Consider the following 19,032-nt stretch of genomic DNA (forward strand, 5'->3'; position numbering starts at 1 on the left):
CCCCTAAACGTCAACGAGAATTCCAATGAACTGTCACTTACTGTCACTTTTATCGGTGCTTTGAATTGCCACCTCTGCAATTTTCCAAGCACATCTCTGGAGATATGATTTAAAGCCTGTTTAAAGGGCACCGACCTGCATTCAATATGTTTCCCGATCTCAAAATTATTCTATTTTATGGGTCGGCGCTAGGATTTTCAGCGATCTTAGCAGTAAGTCTTCTCTATCCTTAACCTATTTCAGCATATCATTTGTATACAAACTAAAATATCATTTAACCATATACAACTACTTACACTTACTTACATATTTTAGGTCTGCATATTTCTAATATCCACATCGAAAGTCTACCCCATAATAACAAGAAGCAAAAAAGAGAAATACTTTGTAGATCCTATAAGTGGAGAGTCTGTCTCATTCCCGAGCATATCAGATCCATCCAGTGTGCATTTAAGTGTAATCGTACCAGCATACAATGAAGAAGAAAGATGTAAGTTATTTCAAACATTTATTTTAAACATTTGTTGATGATTTTATATTTTATTTCAGTACAACCAATGCTAGATGAGTGTACTGAATTTTTAGAAAATCGCGCCAAAAATTCGGATTTCAAATATGAAATCATTGTGGTCAGCGACGGAAGTAAGGATGGAACTGTAGCAATCGCAAATAAATATTGTGAGAAAATTGGAGTTGACAAAATAAGAGTGCTCGATCTGGAAACAAACAGAGGAAAAGGTGGCGCCGTTCGATTGGTAAGATGTTATATATGGAAAGTAAGATTGTTAATTTACAAAACTTATAGGGAATGCAAAGCGCAAGAGGTGCTATGTTGTTGTTCGCCGATGCTGATGGAGCCACGAGATTCTCCGATCTGACAAAATTAGAATTAAGTTTACAAGACATTCTCAAAAGTATACTTTAAAAGTCTGTGAGTTGACACAGTTTTGTAAGTTTTTCTTATTGTTTAAGGTGACTACTTGAAAAATCCAGTAGCTGTTTCCAGAGATCTTGGCATATCAATTGGATCTAGAGCGCACATGGAGAATGATGCTGTAGCGAATAGAAGTTTCTTTCGCACAATATTGATGTACGGTTTTCACTTTTTGGTGTGGATGTTCGCTGTTAGAGGTATTAAGGATACTCAATGCGGATTCAAGTTGTTAACTAGAAATGCAGCTCTGAAATGTTTCGAAAGTTTACACGTGGAGAGATGGGCGTTTGATGTAGAAATGCTATTTATCGCACAGAAATTGAAGATTCCTATTACTGAAGTGGCAGTAAATTGGACTGAAATTGATGGGTCGAAGGTAACGCCATTTTGGAGTTGGATACAAATGGGCAGGGATCTTGTCCTCATTTGGCTTAGGTATACGATCGGCGCATGGAAGATCGCTTCGCAAAAATACAAATGATGAAAATAATATCATCTTTTTATATTTATAGCACATAATATTTTCGCGAATAATTTATATAGACTGTTTTAATGAAATATACATGATATTCCATTTATTATGTTTTTTTTTTAAATCTATACCCAAAACATTCATCATAAAGAGTTATATGTAAAGTGTAAATAAATTTGGAATATGAATACTTTTAGTGTAGATATTTTATGTTAATAAATAAGTAATTCCGTAAAGTAAGTTGATTTGTATTTTATTCAAAATTACATATGGATTTTGTAAAAATAATTTACATAAAACAATACGTTTTATTATACGCATTTCTCATATTACTTAGTGCGTATTCGAATTAATGAAACAGTGAATATCTTTGTTACCAAGAATTCTGCAATTAAGCATAGATTAGATAATTAATTACATAATTAGTTCAGCTAACATTCTAAGAATGAGAAGCGATACAAATAATCTGCTTCAATTGCAAGTAAATAAAATAATTACCTATTTGGAAATAATAAGAATATTATTTCTGATTAATGAATCACAAAGAAATACTTATCACAAGATATTAGATTGTGATGTATTCATTACAACACAAGGACCTTAAGCCTTAGGACCTCCGTTTTATTAGTTATATTATATTTTTGGGTATTACTATTAATGATTTATTTACTACTAAACGACAATATTAATATTATTTCTAAATGAAATCCACAAACAATTTATTCTTAATCATTTATTGTCTATTAATAATTCATTTTTAATAACAAAATAATTTAATTTGGTTTACTTAATATAAATAAACAGAAATTACATATTATGAATTAAGTATTATTCGATTTGACTTTGATCCAGTACACTTATTAATCTCATCATGATGTCGGAATACTTCTCACGAAAATTAATATTTTCTTTGAACTCTTGCTGAATAAACTTACTTCTGTTCGTGTAGTTAAATTCGTTGAAAACATCTTCATCGTCCAGAATCAAATTGGATAATTCAGGACCGACGAAGCAGATTGTTGCGAACATTGTTGCTTCAACTAAAGCTGGCAGCTGGTATTCCTTTATGCTCTCCATGAACTGATCATAAGTCATAACACGATCGACTTCAATTTTTTTCAACTCCAAAGACTCGCGAAATACGTTATAATAGAGACGAAGAAGTCCTTCCATGTGCGTATCCAAGAAGTGGCTGGAGGCATTTACATGAAGCGTTGTTAATATATCGAATGCTGCTGGAACGTATCGCGCCAATTGGAAATCTATGAAGATACAATCCAGTTCTTCTTGAGTTTGTCGGAACATAATGTTATTTCGCCATAGATCTGCGTGCGTAATAACATTCCTATACTCTTTTGAAGCTTTCGTGTAGTTCAACATCTTCTTGCTGACGAATTGTTTTATCTTTTCTTGGTTTTCTTGATTTTCACAATTCACTAATTTCATTGAATCAGCAATTGCTTTAGACGTATTTAATGCCCATTTATATCTCGGATGATTTTCCAATGGACTGAATGTGGATTCCTTCAATTCATCTCGATAAAACTCGTTCACTCTGTAGCTTTGAGTGGCGTATCGCTGTTCCTCGAAAATGATGCACGATGCGTGAAATCGAGCCATTGTTTGTATTACAGCTTCCCAGTGAGCTAATGATAGATCCATATCGGGGATTGTAAAGCCTTTCGACGATAAATCCTCAAGAACAATAAATTTATCCGCCTGCACCAAATAGCACTTCGGCGCTATCGGTTTATTGTGGAATTTGACAAAATTGGAAATTAGATTTTTGTACAGCAGAGCTTCTTTCTTGAACACTCCCATTTCGTTCACGTACTGCATGTGGTTTGGATTGCTGTTGGGCACGGTCTTCAAGAAAAATCTTGCAAATTTCATTTCTTTCGTTGCAATGTCTTCGTAGGTGATTTTTAATTTGTAGTGTTCGCCCAGGAAGCCCATAGGTTCATCGCCCAACGAGGAAATTTTGAACGCCTTAACTTTTCCTTTTCCATTTGTGTGTTTGTAGATAACTTTTCTGCAGTCTTCGAGAGTTAAAACCATTGTTGCGGAAATATACGTGTGACATTTTGTTCGTCTTTTCGGTTACTTTTATACTCGAGCTGCTACCGTGGGAATTTTTTTGAAAGTTATTGTTGTTGGTTGTAAATCATGTGCTTGCGCCCAAAACAATTAAAACTATATAAATATTATGCAGACGTTTACATCTCAAACCACATGATGCTTGCGTTAATATTGACCTAGGAGTTAATTAAATGTATGCCTTGGACGAAAGGAGCTCTGAAAATATATCGAAGACCTGTCGAAAATTTCGATCAATTGCGCACTCGCCTGGGAAAACCCTGCTGAAAAGCTCGTGTCCTTCTTCTCGTACGCAGTCTACATGGCGCATGGTTGGAAATCCTTCGACCAGGACACTAGTCGTGGAGTAAAAACGGGCGTTTTCTGACGTACTCCAAGAGCTACATAACATAACATTGGTAAAGTAATACTCTGAATTTGCATCGAGCTTTTCAAATCTGCATTTACGCTTATACGCACATACAATAAAAAAATATCAGAATATTTAAAATCAATACTTTGCAAATACCTTAATTAATTAAGAGAAGCAAAAGCAAACAAAAACAAATGCGTTAATTAAAACAGCAGGTCACGTCAGCTTATTGAAAGTTTTCTATAGTCAGATCGATCCAAGATTTAGATTTGCATATAAGTTAAGTTCGTTAAATAGGCCATCCACATTTTGTGCTCTCCTCAGTTATTGATCCAATACCAAATGCGCGCAGCAAAAATAGCTTTTTGTTTTCAATCCTTAACGAGAGTTTAAACTTAATGATAGTATAAATTTAAATTTGTAAAGTGATTTTCATTTGATTAATCTAAATTCAACATCATTTGTTTGTTGATTAACAGTGACATCGAATTGTGTACACTGTGACGCACGTATCACATCAAAAAAAAAATATATGAAATGATTTATTGCCATCAGTTTCAATGTTATTATTATGCTTTAATGGAATGTTTTGAGATACAGTAGGAAAGGTTTTTGTTTTAATTAAATACGTGTGCGTGTGCATTTAGACTAAATATAGTCTATAATAGTTTATCTTCACGGGACAAATCATGTCACTGGTCGACAGTCGTGTCAAGTTCAACATAACGACACACCTGAATTAGGATTTCCGTGAAAATTAGTTTAATATCAAACTAATTAAAATATTACAAAATCGTTGTAATTGTATCGACTATGTGTTGTTACTTCTACTAATTAAAAAGACTATAAATAGAAAATAATAAACTAGTCCATAAAAATTCTACATGCGCGGAAAATTGCATGTTGATAAAAATGCATTTGTTGTGAAATTGCAGTTAAAATAATACTTTTCGTGTTTGAAAAGAGTTTATACTATCAGCAAGAATAACAAAAATATTTTAAATGCCACAAAAATATTATTATACGCATTTCTTAACTGAATTATTTATAATTACTTGCTAATATCACAAAATTTATAATCCTTACTTTAATCTAAAACTGGGGAATCCCACTTATACATTTTTTGCTACAGAATTTATAGATTAAAGATATTGAAACTTATACTGTGTAAGTTTGTAATACTTATTGATTCTAAGACTAAAAAAAGGTCTAACTGTTTATTTTGTAATTTTCAATTTATTCGATTCGTACTCTAAATATTTGCTTTTCATCATACCGAAATTCTAGTCAAATTAATTATTTTTGAACAAAATCTTGTACAGATTTAATTCTAATTAAATCTTAAATAAAATGAAACTAAAAGTAATTAATATAAATTACAATTTCGAAAATTTATAAAATTAGAAATCGTTCGAACATTTATTTCAGTTCTAAACATAAGATAATCTCTTTGTAACTTTTTTGTTTAAATTATGAACTTGCAAAAAATATATGTTAAGCTGATGTTAATTGTTTTCTAATAATGTTTTCATATAGAAAATATGTTACCAATATCAGTCGAAGAAATATTTTTATATGGAAATAATGTAAAAATTAATATATTTATTATCTGCAAATTATATTAATTCAATGACTTTACTCTGGTATTGACAAAATATAACAAACATTAAATTAATGAAGGAAGATCAAAGTTAAGTTAAAGTTTGTGATGTTATTTCTGTTATTTAAACATGTTTTCGGAAAAACTTCACTTAAAAAGTTATGACTTTTTAAGTAAAGTTTTTACTTCTTCATTGAACTACTTTCTTATCGATAGAGATAAAACAATGTATAGTTTCTGTATAGTCCATTTGACTAAATTCCGTTGAAGTAAAACAGGCTAAAACCGAGATAAGGGAAGCAATTGTGTCGAAGGAAATTGTGCACGTTCTATAGATTCAAGGATTTCCTTTTAGAAATTAAATTAAGCTCGTGCACAAAGAAAGTGAATTCAATTTGCTTTTATATTATCAAAGCATGTTTTCTCTTTGTATCTCTGTCATTATTTTGCATGAAATTAAATACAATTAAATATTAAATGAATTCACAATATTCAAATAACCTTTCATTTTTTATTAAAAGTTTAATAATTATAAAATGTGATTAAAAACATACAAAACCAATTAAATATGTTATATAATTACATTTATGAAAAAGAGTATCAATGGAAAAACAAACAATGAAAACTTTGTTTTGTAATATGGGATTAATGTAGAATATGAAATGAACGTTTCTGATTATGTAACTTCACCCACGAATTTAATTAAATCTGTGCATGGTTTTGTTCTCTATGTAATATATAATGTGGATAATGCAAAAGTCCAAATATAGCTTTTCATCCTTTTGAAGTTATTTTTAGTTAGTTTTCCTAGTTTCGAGAACGATTTTATCGCTTCCACCGTAGCTTATAAACTGACTCCCATTTATCGATCCAAGAGTTGTTCACAGCCGACAACTCCACAATTACACGAGCAACGTTGGCAATTTTCGCATGTACCATTATAATACATACGAAATATGCTTAGTATGTAAACTGTGGTTTGCGAAAATGCTGGAGGTGGTGAAAAAAAAAATACAAGGCGTTCGTTATCAGTGGAGAAAATAGCCTTAATTTCGTTTCATGTTTAATTAATATTGATTCCTTTGTTTACGTGTTTATAAAATAACAGTTCTGTTTCGCGTCGCCAATTGAATTGAATCGAAGCATTTAAAGTACGAGTGGAATAAACATAAAAAGCCATAGTGGTAGATAAACTAACCCACATGTACTGTGAATAGATAACAAAGCCTGATATATTTCAACAATGCTGCAGTATTTAGTTTATTTTTGTAGCGTGTGCTTGTTATGACTGCATTGTGAAAACGATAAACAATAATAAATTGACTGGATCTTTCTGCAGATTATGTCACAGATATGAGACGCTCAAGTGATCAAGGATATCTGTCATCTCCATATGACAAGAGAGTTATGAAAAGGTGACCCAATTAAGAGCAAACACAATGTCTTTCGAAAGCGAGAGGCAGTTCCTGTGCCCCCGGCTTATAGATTATTTGACTATAGTCGGGGTCAGACCATCCAACTCAGCCAGGCCAAGTACGAACCCTTCAATACAGGTAGGTAGCGGGAATGCAATTAGAGTGAACCGCATTTTGATATATAATCGATAACACTTCGCATTAATAATGATGTCGTTCGTTTCCAGTCACCTGAATTACTCCGTCGTTACCCGACCGATGATCACAAAGATTTCCCTATGCCATTGGATATGGTTTATTTCTGCCAACCGGAGGGTTGCTCCTCGGTTGGACCAAGGAGGACGGCTCTGCGAGAACCTTCCTCTTTTGTTTTCATGTTAACCGATAAAGACTCAGGGAAAACGAGGTACGGGATTTGCGTAAATTTTTATAGGCCCATCGAAAAGGGTCCAGCCAATGCTCAGAGTCTACGTAGAGGCAGTACCACCCTTCGCAGAGATTCGTGGAGGAAGAGTATGGAGAAAAGCTCGGATTCGGCGTTCTCAAGGTAATTCTCAATCGATCTGACCTAACGAATGAACGTTGTTATATAGATTTTCTAGCGATTATAGAAGTAGCAATGTTAATCCCAGTGATTCGGAAAGGGATTGTACCAGCCGCAGAGATTCCGAGGTGCAAGGCAATAATATTCATCCACCTAGGTTAGGTATAACTGCACCCAGCAATGACTCAGAAAGCGGCGGAAGTCATTCCCCTTCACCACGCGCCAGCAGAAAGAGACAGGTATGTATTTTATTCCTTTACAGCGTAAAACCAATTAAAATTTGCTAATTTTAATTTGCAGAGAATTCGTAATCATTCATTAACGTCGCTTTGTCTGCTCTCACATCACCCATTCTTCTCGAGCTTCAGAGAATGTCTGTTCATTTTGAAGAAACTAATTGATGCGTGTAATGAGTCCTCCAGTCCTCGGAGCGTGGGCGCATCGCGTCAAATTGGAAGGTTGCCATTTCAAAAAGCTTTATTTGTTGTTTTCTAAAATTCGTGTGGGCGTTATTATAGGGACACTGTTTGGAGTGTATTAACTGGACAAGCCACTGACGCGACGCCTTCTATTGTACTCCACGATGTTAAGGAAATAGAAACATGGATATTGAGATTACTATCTTGTCCCGTTCCCATTCCAGGCAAAACAAAGTAAATTAACTAATCTAAACTCTAAAAATCCTATTAATATTACCAATTCTCTGTCCTTAGAGTTTCGTTGGAAGTGCTCTCACCCAGCGTATATGAACCATTGGTTTTTGCGCTTCCGGATCATACTAGGTTTAGCTTAGTCGATTTCCCATTGCACCTACCTCTAGAACTACTAGGTAAACTAACATTAAAGCATATTTTAAGACATTTGCTAAAGTTAATTCCCGTTTCAGGAGTAGATACGTGCTTAAAGGTATTAACACTGATCCTCCTGGAAAATAAGGTTGTACTTCAATCTCGGGATTATAATGCTCTTTCCATGTCTGTGATGGCTTTTGTAACGATGATATATCCATTAGAATACATGTTCCCGGTCATTCCGCTACTCCCAACTTGCATGAGCTGCGCTGAACAGGTAATTTGTAATAAACCGACACATTTGAATTACCAATTAACACAAATTTCAGCTGTTGTTAGCACCGACTCCTTTCGTTATCGGTCTCCCGGCTAGTTTTCTGATGTACAAAAAGAACTTTAGGTAAATATAAAAAAAACGTTTATTCACTATTTAATTTTTACTACAATTTGTACATCCATACAGACTTCCGGATGATATTTGGTTGATCGATTTGGATTCGAACAAGTTGATATCTCCTGCTGAAATACCACCTCTCCCAGAGCCCGAGGGAACCATACTAAAAAATCACTTGAAACAGGTAAGGATACACGAACACCTAATGATATTTATTGTTTATATTTTTCAAACTCTTTCCCCTTTTTCATTTTAATGATTGACTTATTTAAATCTCAGGCTATGCAACTTATGGACCAAGTGGGCAGTGGTGTAAATATAAAATAATCGCACTATTGCATGCGGCTTTTGCATGATACTAACCCAATGCTATTGATTCTATTTCGAGATAATCCAGATTATAATAACATTGTTTTAAGCTCGATTTGTTATTAATATTATAATAACTATTTACCAATCGAAGCTTTTCTTTGTTATATTGCAATTTGGAATATGTATCGCTTTTCATAAACTAACCCTTGAACCTGTTTTGTTATTATATTTTATCATTTATTAATACAATTTAACTAATTTAATTAAGGCATTGGTTTAATAACCAAGGGTAGATGTTAATTAAAACATAATTGCATTAAGGGTCGTCGGCGAGCGTAAATATTTTCTCCGTTGGAGATCTAAATTAAATTTAATTAATGTGCAGGCAATTAATATTGTATTTCAATAGGCATTAACTGGACTATCAACTCCCACGGCTGCTGCATCTAATCAGCTTATGCCGTCTCGAAGGGAGAGCATACCCACGTCAAATACATTAAGGTATTTATAGCGTGAATATAGTAAATTATTACGACTAATCGATCGACAATATCCAAGTGTATCTTCTCATCGAAAATCGCCGGATATTTCTCCATCTCAAACGGGACAGCAGCAGACGTTCTCGAACCATCGAAGTTCTCCGGTCGTGTCCCCTAGGTCGTCGCTATCTCCGACACCCCAACCATCTGCATTTAATCCATTTATTTATGGAAATGATGTGGATTCTGTTGACGTAGCTACGCGGGTGGCTATGGTAATTTCGAAGGTTCACCAGCGGGACGGCATGAATAATACAACCCACGCAATGCTTTTAGGTGAAGTTTTTCAATTCGCAAAATCTTCTCGCCAACTTCAGCGAACACACAAGGACATTGAGATTATATCCCAGACCCGTGGTGGCTTTTCAAATAAACAGTTTCCTGAGATCTCGCCCACGAGCGTCACAATTTCTTAACAGGTTTGCTCGTACGCAAGCAGTAGAATTCCTTGCGGAATGGTCTTTGACGCCGAATAATGTGGCTTTCCAACGAGTGCATACCGGCGTCCTGGATCCTTCGCAAATAGGAGACAAGCAGAAATGGTATTTGCATACTTTGGATCCTATTAAATTCGTCGTTTGGGATGATGGCAGTTCACTCAACGGTGCACTAAGAAGTCTACAGAACCAAGAGCATCAGCCAACGGATGAAAGCGGATCTGATTCTGAAGGAGGCGAGAGCACAAGCTCCAGCTATTCATCTCTAAGCGATTTTGTTTCAGAAATGGCTTCCTCTGATCTTTCGCCAGGTAAAATTAAAAACGAAAATTAATTTAGGTAAATTCAAACGTTTGAATTTAAAGGTTATTCCACGTCTTACCAAGAAGCTAGAAAATCTGCACAAAAAATGTCTCTCTCATCGAACCTGGATCCACTTTCAATTTACAAACCTCCATCAGAATTACTGTATCCCGAAGGTGAATATCCCGATGACGATAGACCAGGTTCTGCTCAGTCTTCATCGAGCACTTCGCAATCAGATCTCAGTTCACCATCGTTCAATCGTGATTCCGAGTTTGAGTTTGGTAAAAAGGCAGAAACGCAGGCCGTCGTTAAAGACGAATGCGGCAGTTTAGAAAACGAATCGGATTCGAATTCTACCACGACACCGAAAACTATCGTGAGTACATCAATTAAAACAGAATCACCAGGGAGCGATCTAGATCACCCGTCCACTCCGAGAAAAACTCGCTCTGGTAGATCCATAACGCCAGTACCACCAATTAGTCCATGTTTGCAGAGACAGCCTAGTGTAGGGAATGTTTTGGCCAGGACTTCGAGTTTTGGTTCGTCCGGTAATGGTAGCCCTATTCCACAGAGCAGTGGCGTCACAAGACAAAGTTCTCAGGGATCTCTTTTGGAACAGTTTGCTTCGCAGGCTAAAGAATTAGTTCGGGAAACTACTCGCCAAAGCAGTCAGGATGGAATTTTAGCTCAAATGGATAAAGTAATTTGTATAACAACAATAGGAATATTATTTTATAAAAAGAAATATGTTTCAGTTAAAGATTCAAGCTAAAGGTAAATTGAACGAAGCAGAAGAAAGCCACTTATTCGCTCCATTTGATAAATTAACGAGCCAGACTAAAAAAGCAGTGGAAGGAGCATCTAAGAGTATGCACGAAGCTAGTAAAAGCGCCTTGGAAGCTAGTAAGACAGCGGCGGGAGTTAGTAAGAACACAATAGAGGATTTAACTTACGTGGGCAAATCCACATTTGACGATATTACAAAAAGCGCTAAAGAGGCAGTCAATATGAAAGGATTACTTAGGGTAATGCATTATTACTAAAAAAACAAGAAAAAATATCAAGAAATTCAAATTTATAGGGAGAGACACATTCCAAACCGGATGAGAGGAGAAGTTCTACAACAAGCACATCATTAGTTCAAGCGAGCTCAGGCCTGCTAACAGGAACTAGTCGTGATTTCTTTTCGAATATTAGTTCCGACTTGAACGGAATTGCGGCTTCTACGTCATCCATGTTTTCAGACTTGTTTGGTAATAAAGGTTCGCAAAAATCGAGCTCTCATAGCCAAACATCTCAACAACAACAACAAATGCAGCAAAACAAAAAGGACAATAAAACTGGGGTGTTTGGTCCATTCCCCAGAGGCCCAAAGGGATTGGTTGAAAAGAGTCCATTGATTAAACACAGCCCACGTAGACATGATGAAATACAAAGGAAGCAATCAATTGATAGAACAACAACGAACACAGAGAATCAAGCATTCCTGAAAGACGTGAGTTCAATTAGAGATTCGTATAATAAACGAAATAAAATAATTATTTGTTTTTTTATCTACAGGTTGTAAATCAAGTGTTAGAGGGTGAAGGTGTGGGCTGGCTGAAACTAAATCGACTGAAAAAGTTAATGGAGGATGAATCGTACCGTAACTTTGTGCTCAGTAAACTGAATAAAACGTTAGAGAGAAAGATTGCGCCAGACGATCATATAGATGATGTGGTATGTGGTGGTATTGGAGTGAAAATGTTTGAGAATTGTTAATTGTTTGTTTTTTCTAGTGCGTACCGAAGGCTGTATGGAAGGGAATGTTGAAAACACTGCAGGCAGCGAGTCACGGTTTGGAAGTGACATTTAGTAATTACGGATTAGGTGGAACAGCATCAGCATTTCAACTACACGAAATTGCTCATACGCATTATTGGACAAAGGATATAAGCGACGGCTCAGTAACAGACATAACAACTCAGGTCAGTATAATACAATTCAATTGTAAATCCTGGTTATAGTTTTTATTTTTATGTGGCAGAGTTCAAGTCCGCGATCGCCACAAAGTCCTCGTTCATCGATACAGTTGGATTGGGATTCAAGAAAATCATCTCAAGCAGGTATTAAAATAAGAAATGTTTTAATTATAGTATTATATAAACTTATGTGTTGCAGAAGCTCCTGAGGTACGACTGATGCAAGCTGAAGATGTCGATGGAGATGGACAACATTCAACGGCCGAAATGTTTAAGGACATGCTGAACCAGAAGAAGAACATGCTCCTGAATAAACTAACATCTTTCGATTCAGACGTAAGTATTGTAGCGGTTGTTTAATGCATGGTTAACTATGTCTCGACGTCAGGCATATTCTTTGATGCAACTGGAAAACGAACGTCGCTCGAGTATGCCTGATTTATATATGTTGTGTGTAACAGGCTGAAGGGACAGTGCATGGTTCTGGTGGTACTCTTTCACCAGGGGGTTCTATAACAACGGGTCCCGCTTGCGGTTTAAATAGGGGTGGTCCTCAGGCTTCCTTCCGGTCAACGGTTTCAGATACGGAGGTAGAAACGTTACAGGTAAAATAAATGTTCGCTTCTAACTGTTTAGTTTGAAAACCAAACCTCCAACAAGGTTAAATATTTTTGTCTAACTATGAAATCTTGTTATAGTTTCCGAAAATTCCAAAGCAGCGTACCTCCAGCGTTTGGTCCAGTAAGTCTTCTTTAAGCACTGGTTTTCGGTATCACGGGGGTCACATGGTTAACACGGCTGCGACCCCATCGCCAGATGTGGCTAGGACTTATCTGTTTGAAGGTTTAATTGGTAAAGAGCGAAGCGGATTATGGGATCAAATGCAATTTTGGGAAGACGCATTTCTTGACGCCGTCTCTCAGGAAAGAGATATGATTGGAATGGACCAAGGGCCAAGAGAGATGATGGAAAGATACAAGGCTCTTAGCGACACGGAAAGAAAGCGTTTAGAGCATGATGAAGATAGATTACTTTCAACGATGCTGTATAACTTGACAGCAATTTTGGTGATGCTCAAAGTGAACAAAGCGGAATTAAAAAGGAAAATCAGAAGGCTTCTCGGTAAAAGCCATATCGGTTTAGTTTACAGCCAGGAAGTGAATTTACTTCTAGACCAAATCAATAATTTGGTAAGTCTGGATAATATCTGTTGTAATCTTCTGTAAATAATTTCTGTTTTATCTTTGAAGCACGGAAATGATATTGATTTGAAACCATTAGGCTCGCGATTGTTGCATCGCCAGAGCTTCACTGTACATCAGGGCGTTGATCAGGGAGGCGAATTAAGGTTCTTGGAAGTTCGTGATGATGGTCTAGTATTGCGTTCGGTTTCTGGGGTAATAGTTGAGAGGTGGTGGTTCGAGAGATTGGTAAACATGACGTACAGCCCGAAGAATAAAGTGTTGTGTTTGTGGCGTCGGAATGGTCAGCAAACACAATTGCACAAATACTATACGAAAAAGGTAATTCACAGAGAAGATAATATAGGACAACAATTATTTCTTGTGATTTGTGATTTTTTTAGTGTAAGCAATTGTATTATTGCATCAAAGATGCGATGGAAAGAGGAGGCGTAGCAGGTACCGCTCCTGAGTTAGGTGGCGAATTTCCGGTACAAGATATGAGCACAGGTGAAGGTGGATTGCTGCAGGTTTGCATGGAAGGTGTGGGTTTGCTCTTCGCGAATAGTAAGGTACACACAACATTAACTAGAAGCATTCTGTAAATATACTTCATTCAAAAATTTCCAAAAAAAAAATTAATAATAATAATAATCAAAATTCTTATAGATCAGTGAGTTTTCTTTGGATTACTGATTTTAATTTAAATTTTAGCATTGTAAATTAGTTTCTAAACATATTGTTAGATGGAAAACACAACGTGTTTCTATTATTCTTATCAATTTTATTTTAAATCTAACACATTGTGTTTTCCGAATGTTTCGTTTTCTATGATTTCTTGATTAATTAATTAATTTATTTTCTTTTAGTTTAATTATGATCTGAATATATTATACATTTATGTCGTGTTGTTGGGTGCGCTGTGATTTGTGCATTTGTACTGCAAGGACCACTCAAACTTTCTTACTTGCTCTGCCACTCGCTCTCGGTTGCCATCTATATGTACTGCATAATATTATTTTCTTTACGTTTTCATTTACATATTTATAAGTGTTTTGAAACAAAAACAAAAAAAAAAGAAGATATGCAATCAAAAAAAAAAAAGTGGCTGCGAATTTTCTCATCATTTTTGGAAGATCAGTTCAGGTAGTAAGTCATGTTTTTGTTTTTTTAATTTTTCAAAACCCCCTCAAACCCACATACTCAGTATTTTATTAGTTTAAACATTAATATCATTATTATTTATATTTTGGTTTCATTTATTTCACTCAGTGTTTCTTTAAAAAAAAAAATATTGCATGCCGCTCAATGTGCAATCTCTGAAACTCTATCTCTTCTTTCTGTCTTACTTTTACTTCTTTTCTTCTATCTATATCTATCTATATTGCTATACTATAGTAACAAAGTTTGTAATTGAATTTGTTATGTGGATGCTTTATCTTTTGTTTCTTTTTTTTAAATTTTGTTTCTCTTTTAATATATATATCTATATCTCGATGTCGATGAGTGGTCATGTATGGCAATATTTAATTAATCAGATCTTCCTCGATGTTTGGAATGTTTCGAGGAAGATCTGTGGCAAAGCATAGGAACTTTTGAGATGGTCCTTGTCGGGCATATTTTGTTTTAACATTTATTATTTATTTTTTTTTTAAATTTTAATTTAAATCTTATTTTAGACTTTTTAGTTTTTTTTTTTTATATATTTCGTCACTAATGTTGTGTTCTGTTGGTTTTTTTTTTATTATTATTCTATTCCTGTTGATCTGTCCACGTCGGTTGCTGGCTGCTTGACAGGACTTTGAGGTATATTGAAGAAAAATTATAAAATCATAAATTATCTGGTCTAATCTGATCGTTAGTTTAGCATAGTCTCTGTTTAGTTTAGCGCTTATCCCTGTAGTAATCTCTTTGCTCTGGCTACACCTCTTTCCACAGATGATAATTTTTACACCGAACCGGAAAGGGGGAGTGGATTACCATTTCTTTTTATAACTTTGTAGTTCCTTTGAAAGAAAGAGCGTTCCTTCTTCTTTCGTTCTTTAAATTTTCTCGTTTAATTTTTTCATTTTCTGTAACGAGTCTATGATGATGAAGACGATGAATAATTTATTCACAAAAAAAAAAAATACACATATCACACGTGGTTTAGCGTAGAATGCCAAACGTCCCCCCGGTGTTCGCATAGTTGTAGTGTGATAGAATGCTGCTTCTAGCCGGACACCGCATGGCCGTTTCACCTTCACCAAAATTAGCACCACCACAGATACAGAACACATATCTACACTAACTTTTTGGCCATCATACATTGAGCAAACCATCTCTAAAGTTGCCTAAGCTTCACGCATGACACGCGGGCATGTAATGTGTTAATGTGTCGTATTTAGTCAATTAATGGATTTACGAATTGTTAGAATTTGAATTGTGTTACGCTTAGCTTTTGCCTATTAACTGTTTGTCTTTTAGCTAATCTGTCTGGTGTTAGCATTACTACATTCTATTGTTTTACAGTTCTTCGTCCGTATTGATCACATAAGGAAATGTTTTACACAAAAAGGAGGCATATTTGTATTGGAAGAATTCAGTGAGTATTACCAATTGTACTAAATGTATTTATCGATTCATGTAAGTAATTGAAATATTACATTTACAATAAACCATTATTTATAGTTTCACAATTATATAACAGATTATATTTGCAGATCCCAAAACGAGGCAAGTCATCCAAAGGAAATACAAGTCTTCAATGGTATGCATACATTCATTATACTAATTAAGTGTGATCCGTTTCACTTTATTTATATTATTTTCGTTTTTGTTTCTGTTTTTGGTTTATTGTTGTATCTTCTCCACGCACGTGTCTTATAGGCTAGCCTGATGTTATTGTCACTTCATCGGATATTTTCAATTTGCATGGCCGAGCGACTAAATGCGTTGCCACCACCATCCTCCGTGCATGATTGTTTATGATTTTCACAAACCCATCATCCCGTAGTATTCCGAATACGACGAAGAGAAGTGTTGTTGTTGTACTAATCGTTTGGCCATTTAGGCGGATCAAATCTGCTACGCGGTTCTCTGCGTCTTCTCCTACGTCGCCGCCGGATCGGACAAGAGATTCCAGCTGCCACCGAAACCAACATCATCGGTCACGACACCAACAGTGACAGCGCCGCCACAAGAACCACAGCCTCCTCTCCAAATACCGCAACCGATACCGCCTAAGTCGATTCCCGTTCCACAGAACATTCCTCAACAATTACCTCCTCCGCATAGCCCTGAGCCCGGAACGGTTACACCCGTAGGAGGACCACCTTCGTATCCACCACCGGCTCTTCCTCCAGGTGTACCACCACCAGCAGCACCGCCAGGAAAGGTACTTTACAGCAGACCATCAGTTCCACCGCCGGTTCCCAGCAGGAATTTACCACCATTCTCACCGCAACCGCCGCCCCGTCCAAAGTGACGACGAGGCGGCAGATATTCGCTACCTTTCATCTACGGCGACGACGCATCCTGCATGATTCCATCTTGCATACCATGGAATATGAGAAATTAATAGCATTTACCATCATCGTTCTTAAACAATCTCACATACACAGTATTAATGAAAGATATTACGTATTCAATTTCTTGAAACTAAAAGAAAAATGCTCTATCTTAGAAAATTTATTCAATGTTACACTAGACCAAATTATTATATTTATTTATATAGATTAGTACAAAAAAAAAAACAAATATATATATAAATATATAATATTCATTGATTGGACTGATTATATAGAACTTGAAATGGAACAGATACTAGTGTATATAATTGTATTTCTTTTAATTCTTATTTAAATGTTAAACAAATCACACCGAGTTTCCTAAATTACGAGTGTAAATGATGTTGCTGTTTTTTGTATAAATTCGTGTAAATCGGAGGAGATATTTCTAGCAATAAGGTTTTCGAAGTTTCCGACAATTTGTAAATACATTTTAGATACGACTTTCGCTGACTACATTAAATGAATTAACCAATTACAAACATAATAATAATAATCCTGTGCCTAATCAGTGAAACTAGATCTTTCTCGATGTAAATAGTATATAAGTTAATAATATTTTCTTTAGATATTCTCGCGGAATGAATATGATTAATGTTTCGTTACTCCTTCTCTCTTAGAAAAGCAATATACGTGTATTTCTATTCTACGTTCGCTAGACAAGCTTAATATGTGAAAAAAAAAATATTATTCATAAGTTGAATAAACATTAACTATGATGCAGCACAGCCTTACTCATTCTTAACACCTTTCCCCCGTTTATTTTAATTGAAACATCTCCGTATCGATTATGTAATTAAAGGAGTAAGTAAATGTTCTGTTTAGGTTTCACAAAGACCGGAAACAATGCGAAATAGTTTATGCAAAGGGTCACATTGTATATCTAACTAGACAATCCAGTTAATTACTTATAGGATAACGGTTTTGGTCCATTGTCACCGAAATTTCCTAAGCTTTGCTCGAACTTTTCTATCATCAAACACATTTATTATCCAGTGAACTTAAATACAAATTTTAATTATAAAAAAACTAATAAAATTAAAGTTGAAAGCAATACTAGATACAAATTCAATATTGATGTTAAAATATTAATAAATCATATTATTTGATTTCGTTTAACTCTTTTATACTTGGATTACTAGATATAAAATGAAAACAAGAGTGAGATTACTTTTATGACAATATAATTTAAAAAAATCAGTTAATTATTAAACAAAAGCAACATATGTGAATTAAATCTAATAATTATAGTTAATATGATGATATTAAGAATATACTTTTCCATCTTAATATTTATATATAAAAAGTATATTAGCTTTTGTTTATTGTTAATTATTAAAATTTTATTAATTAAGTACGGATTACTAATAAATGGTCCATTTTAATTATTATAATTTAAATAATTAAGAAGAAATCATTTAAAAAAGTAAACGTAAAAATAACGACAGTTGGAGTTATATTATAACAAAAGTATATGTCCATATTTAAGTTAAAATTTTCTTTTATTCTTTATCCCTTTGTGCTCACCATATCCTTTATCTAGGATTAATGTGTATCCTTTTTTCAATGATTTATAATGATTTTCCTTTGTTTACAATACAAAACAACAATTTCGGCCTCAAAGGGTTATTAATTAAATAATATTTGGGTTAATGAAATGATAACATGTTATATGAAATTGATTGCATTTCTAAGTCAATGTTTACAACAGTTACTAAAATGAAATTTACTTGTTTTTTGTATAATAATATGCATATATATTTTAATTTAATATATTCTAATATAATAAAAACTGGTTGTTTCTTTGATGTGAGGAAAATGTAATTTAAAAGTGTCTACTGTGTTTTTTTTTGTTGTTGCACTGAAGGGCAGTGTTGCATATAGGTCATTAAATTTCCAGTGGCGTATAGTTTCTATATGCTGGAATGGTTTTCGTATAATGCAGATGGGAACGGGAATGGGCGAGGCAGAGTGGAGAGTGGAGAGAGAAAGAGATGTTTAAGATGCAGAAACCTTTGACATAATATCCTAAATGAAACTCGCGCATGTAAATTTTTATGCAAATTATATAGCTTTTGAGTATTAGTATGCAAAACTTGGCCGGCTTTTAGAAGTAAGCGTTTAGATACGGTGATAACTGCAATTC

At 34.7% G+C, this 19,032-nt stretch overlaps 3 protein-coding genes across 9 annotated transcripts; 2 read left to right on the top strand and 1 right to left on the bottom strand.

The window, feature by feature from the left end:
• The first annotated feature begins 25 nt into the window (after positions 1–25).
• On the top strand, positions 26–1,474 carry LOC108565377 (dolichyl-phosphate beta-glucosyltransferase). Its single transcript, XM_017924798.1, has 5 exons — positions 26–212; positions 316–490; positions 550–755; positions 806–914; positions 973–1,474. Exons 1-5 carry the CDS (start codon positions 147–149, stop codon positions 1,413–1,415), a joined length of 999 nt encoding a protein of 332 aa, XP_017780287.1. The 5' UTR covers positions 26–146; the 3' UTR covers positions 1,416–1,474.
• Positions 1,475–2,154: 680 nt separating this feature from the next.
• On the bottom strand, positions 2,155–3,672 carry LOC108565373. Its single transcript, XM_017924792.1, has one exon. The coding sequence runs from the start codon at positions 3,462–3,464 to the stop codon at positions 2,235–2,237; it is 1,230 nt and encodes a 409-aa protein (XP_017780281.1). The 5' UTR covers positions 3,465–3,672; the 3' UTR covers positions 2,155–2,234.
• A 115-nt stretch (positions 3,673–3,787) lies between these two features.
• On the top strand, positions 3,788–17,040 carry LOC108565382 (MAP kinase-activating death domain protein). 7 transcript variants are annotated; one of them, XM_017924802.1, is made up of 29 exons: positions 3,789–3,901; positions 6,795–7,008; positions 7,098–7,417; positions 7,464–7,653; positions 7,715–7,872; positions 7,933–8,067; positions 8,128–8,243; positions 8,301–8,482; positions 8,535–8,605; positions 8,669–8,783; positions 8,879–8,911; positions 9,321–9,412; positions 9,470–9,665; positions 9,727–10,198; positions 10,253–10,896; positions 10,952–11,221; positions 11,278–11,691; positions 11,757–11,915; positions 11,975–12,163; positions 12,223–12,301; positions 12,357–12,493; positions 12,619–12,762; positions 12,856–13,347; positions 13,408–13,680; positions 13,743–13,910; positions 15,136–15,144; positions 15,850–15,922; positions 16,041–16,087; positions 16,391–17,040. In XM_017924802.1, exons 2-29 carry the CDS (start codon positions 6,895–6,897, stop codon positions 16,802–16,804), a joined length of 5,706 nt encoding a protein of 1,901 aa, XP_017780291.1. In that variant the 5' UTR covers positions 3,789–3,901; positions 6,795–6,894; the 3' UTR covers positions 16,805–17,040. The 7 variants fall into 7 exon arrangements, with proteins under 7 accessions (XP_017780297.1, XP_017780298.1, XP_017780291.1 ...); XM_017924803.1 differs by having other exon boundaries at positions 3,790–3,901; positions 7,482–7,653; XM_017924808.1 differs by lacking the exon at positions 8,879–8,911 and having other exon boundaries at positions 3,788–3,901; positions 16,207–16,483.
• The last annotated feature ends 1,992 nt before the right edge of the window (positions 17,041–19,032 follow it).

This window comes from Nicrophorus vespilloides, unplaced genomic scaffold, assembly GCF_001412225.1.
Source record: "Nicrophorus vespilloides isolate i.1.1-1 unplaced genomic scaffold, Nicve_v1.0, whole genome shotgun sequence".
Classification (NCBI taxonomy): domain Eukaryota; kingdom Metazoa; phylum Arthropoda; class Insecta; order Coleoptera; family Silphidae; genus Nicrophorus; species Nicrophorus vespilloides.

Bases quoted from the DNA above. Each gene is read 5' to 3' on its own strand.
- LOC108565377 (XM_017924798.1), top strand. From the start codon at position 147: ATGTTTCCCGATCTCAAAATTATTCTATTTTATGGGTCGGCGCTAGGA. The intron at 756-805 runs GTAAGATGTTAT...CAAAACTTATAG, and splicing joins AAGGTGGCGCCGTTCGATTG to GGAATGCAAAGCGCAAGAGG. The intron at 915-972 runs GTATACTTTAAA...TTATTGTTTAAG, and splicing joins TTTACAAGACATTCTCAAAA to GTGACTACTTGAAAAATCCA.
- LOC108565373 (XM_017924792.1), bottom strand. From the start codon at position 3,464: ATGGTTTTAACTCTCGAAGACTGCAGAAAAGTTATCTACAAACACACA.
- LOC108565382 (XM_017924802.1), top strand. From the start codon at position 6,895: ATGTCTTTCGAAAGCGAGAGGCAGTTCCTGTGCCCCCGGCTTATAGAT. The intron at 7,009-7,097 runs GTAGGTAGCGGG...GTTCGTTTCCAG, and splicing joins GTACGAACCCTTCAATACAG to TCACCTGAATTACTCCGTCG. The intron at 7,418-7,463 runs GTAATTCTCAAT...GTTGTTATATAG, and splicing joins TCGGATTCGGCGTTCTCAAG to ATTTTCTAGCGATTATAGAA.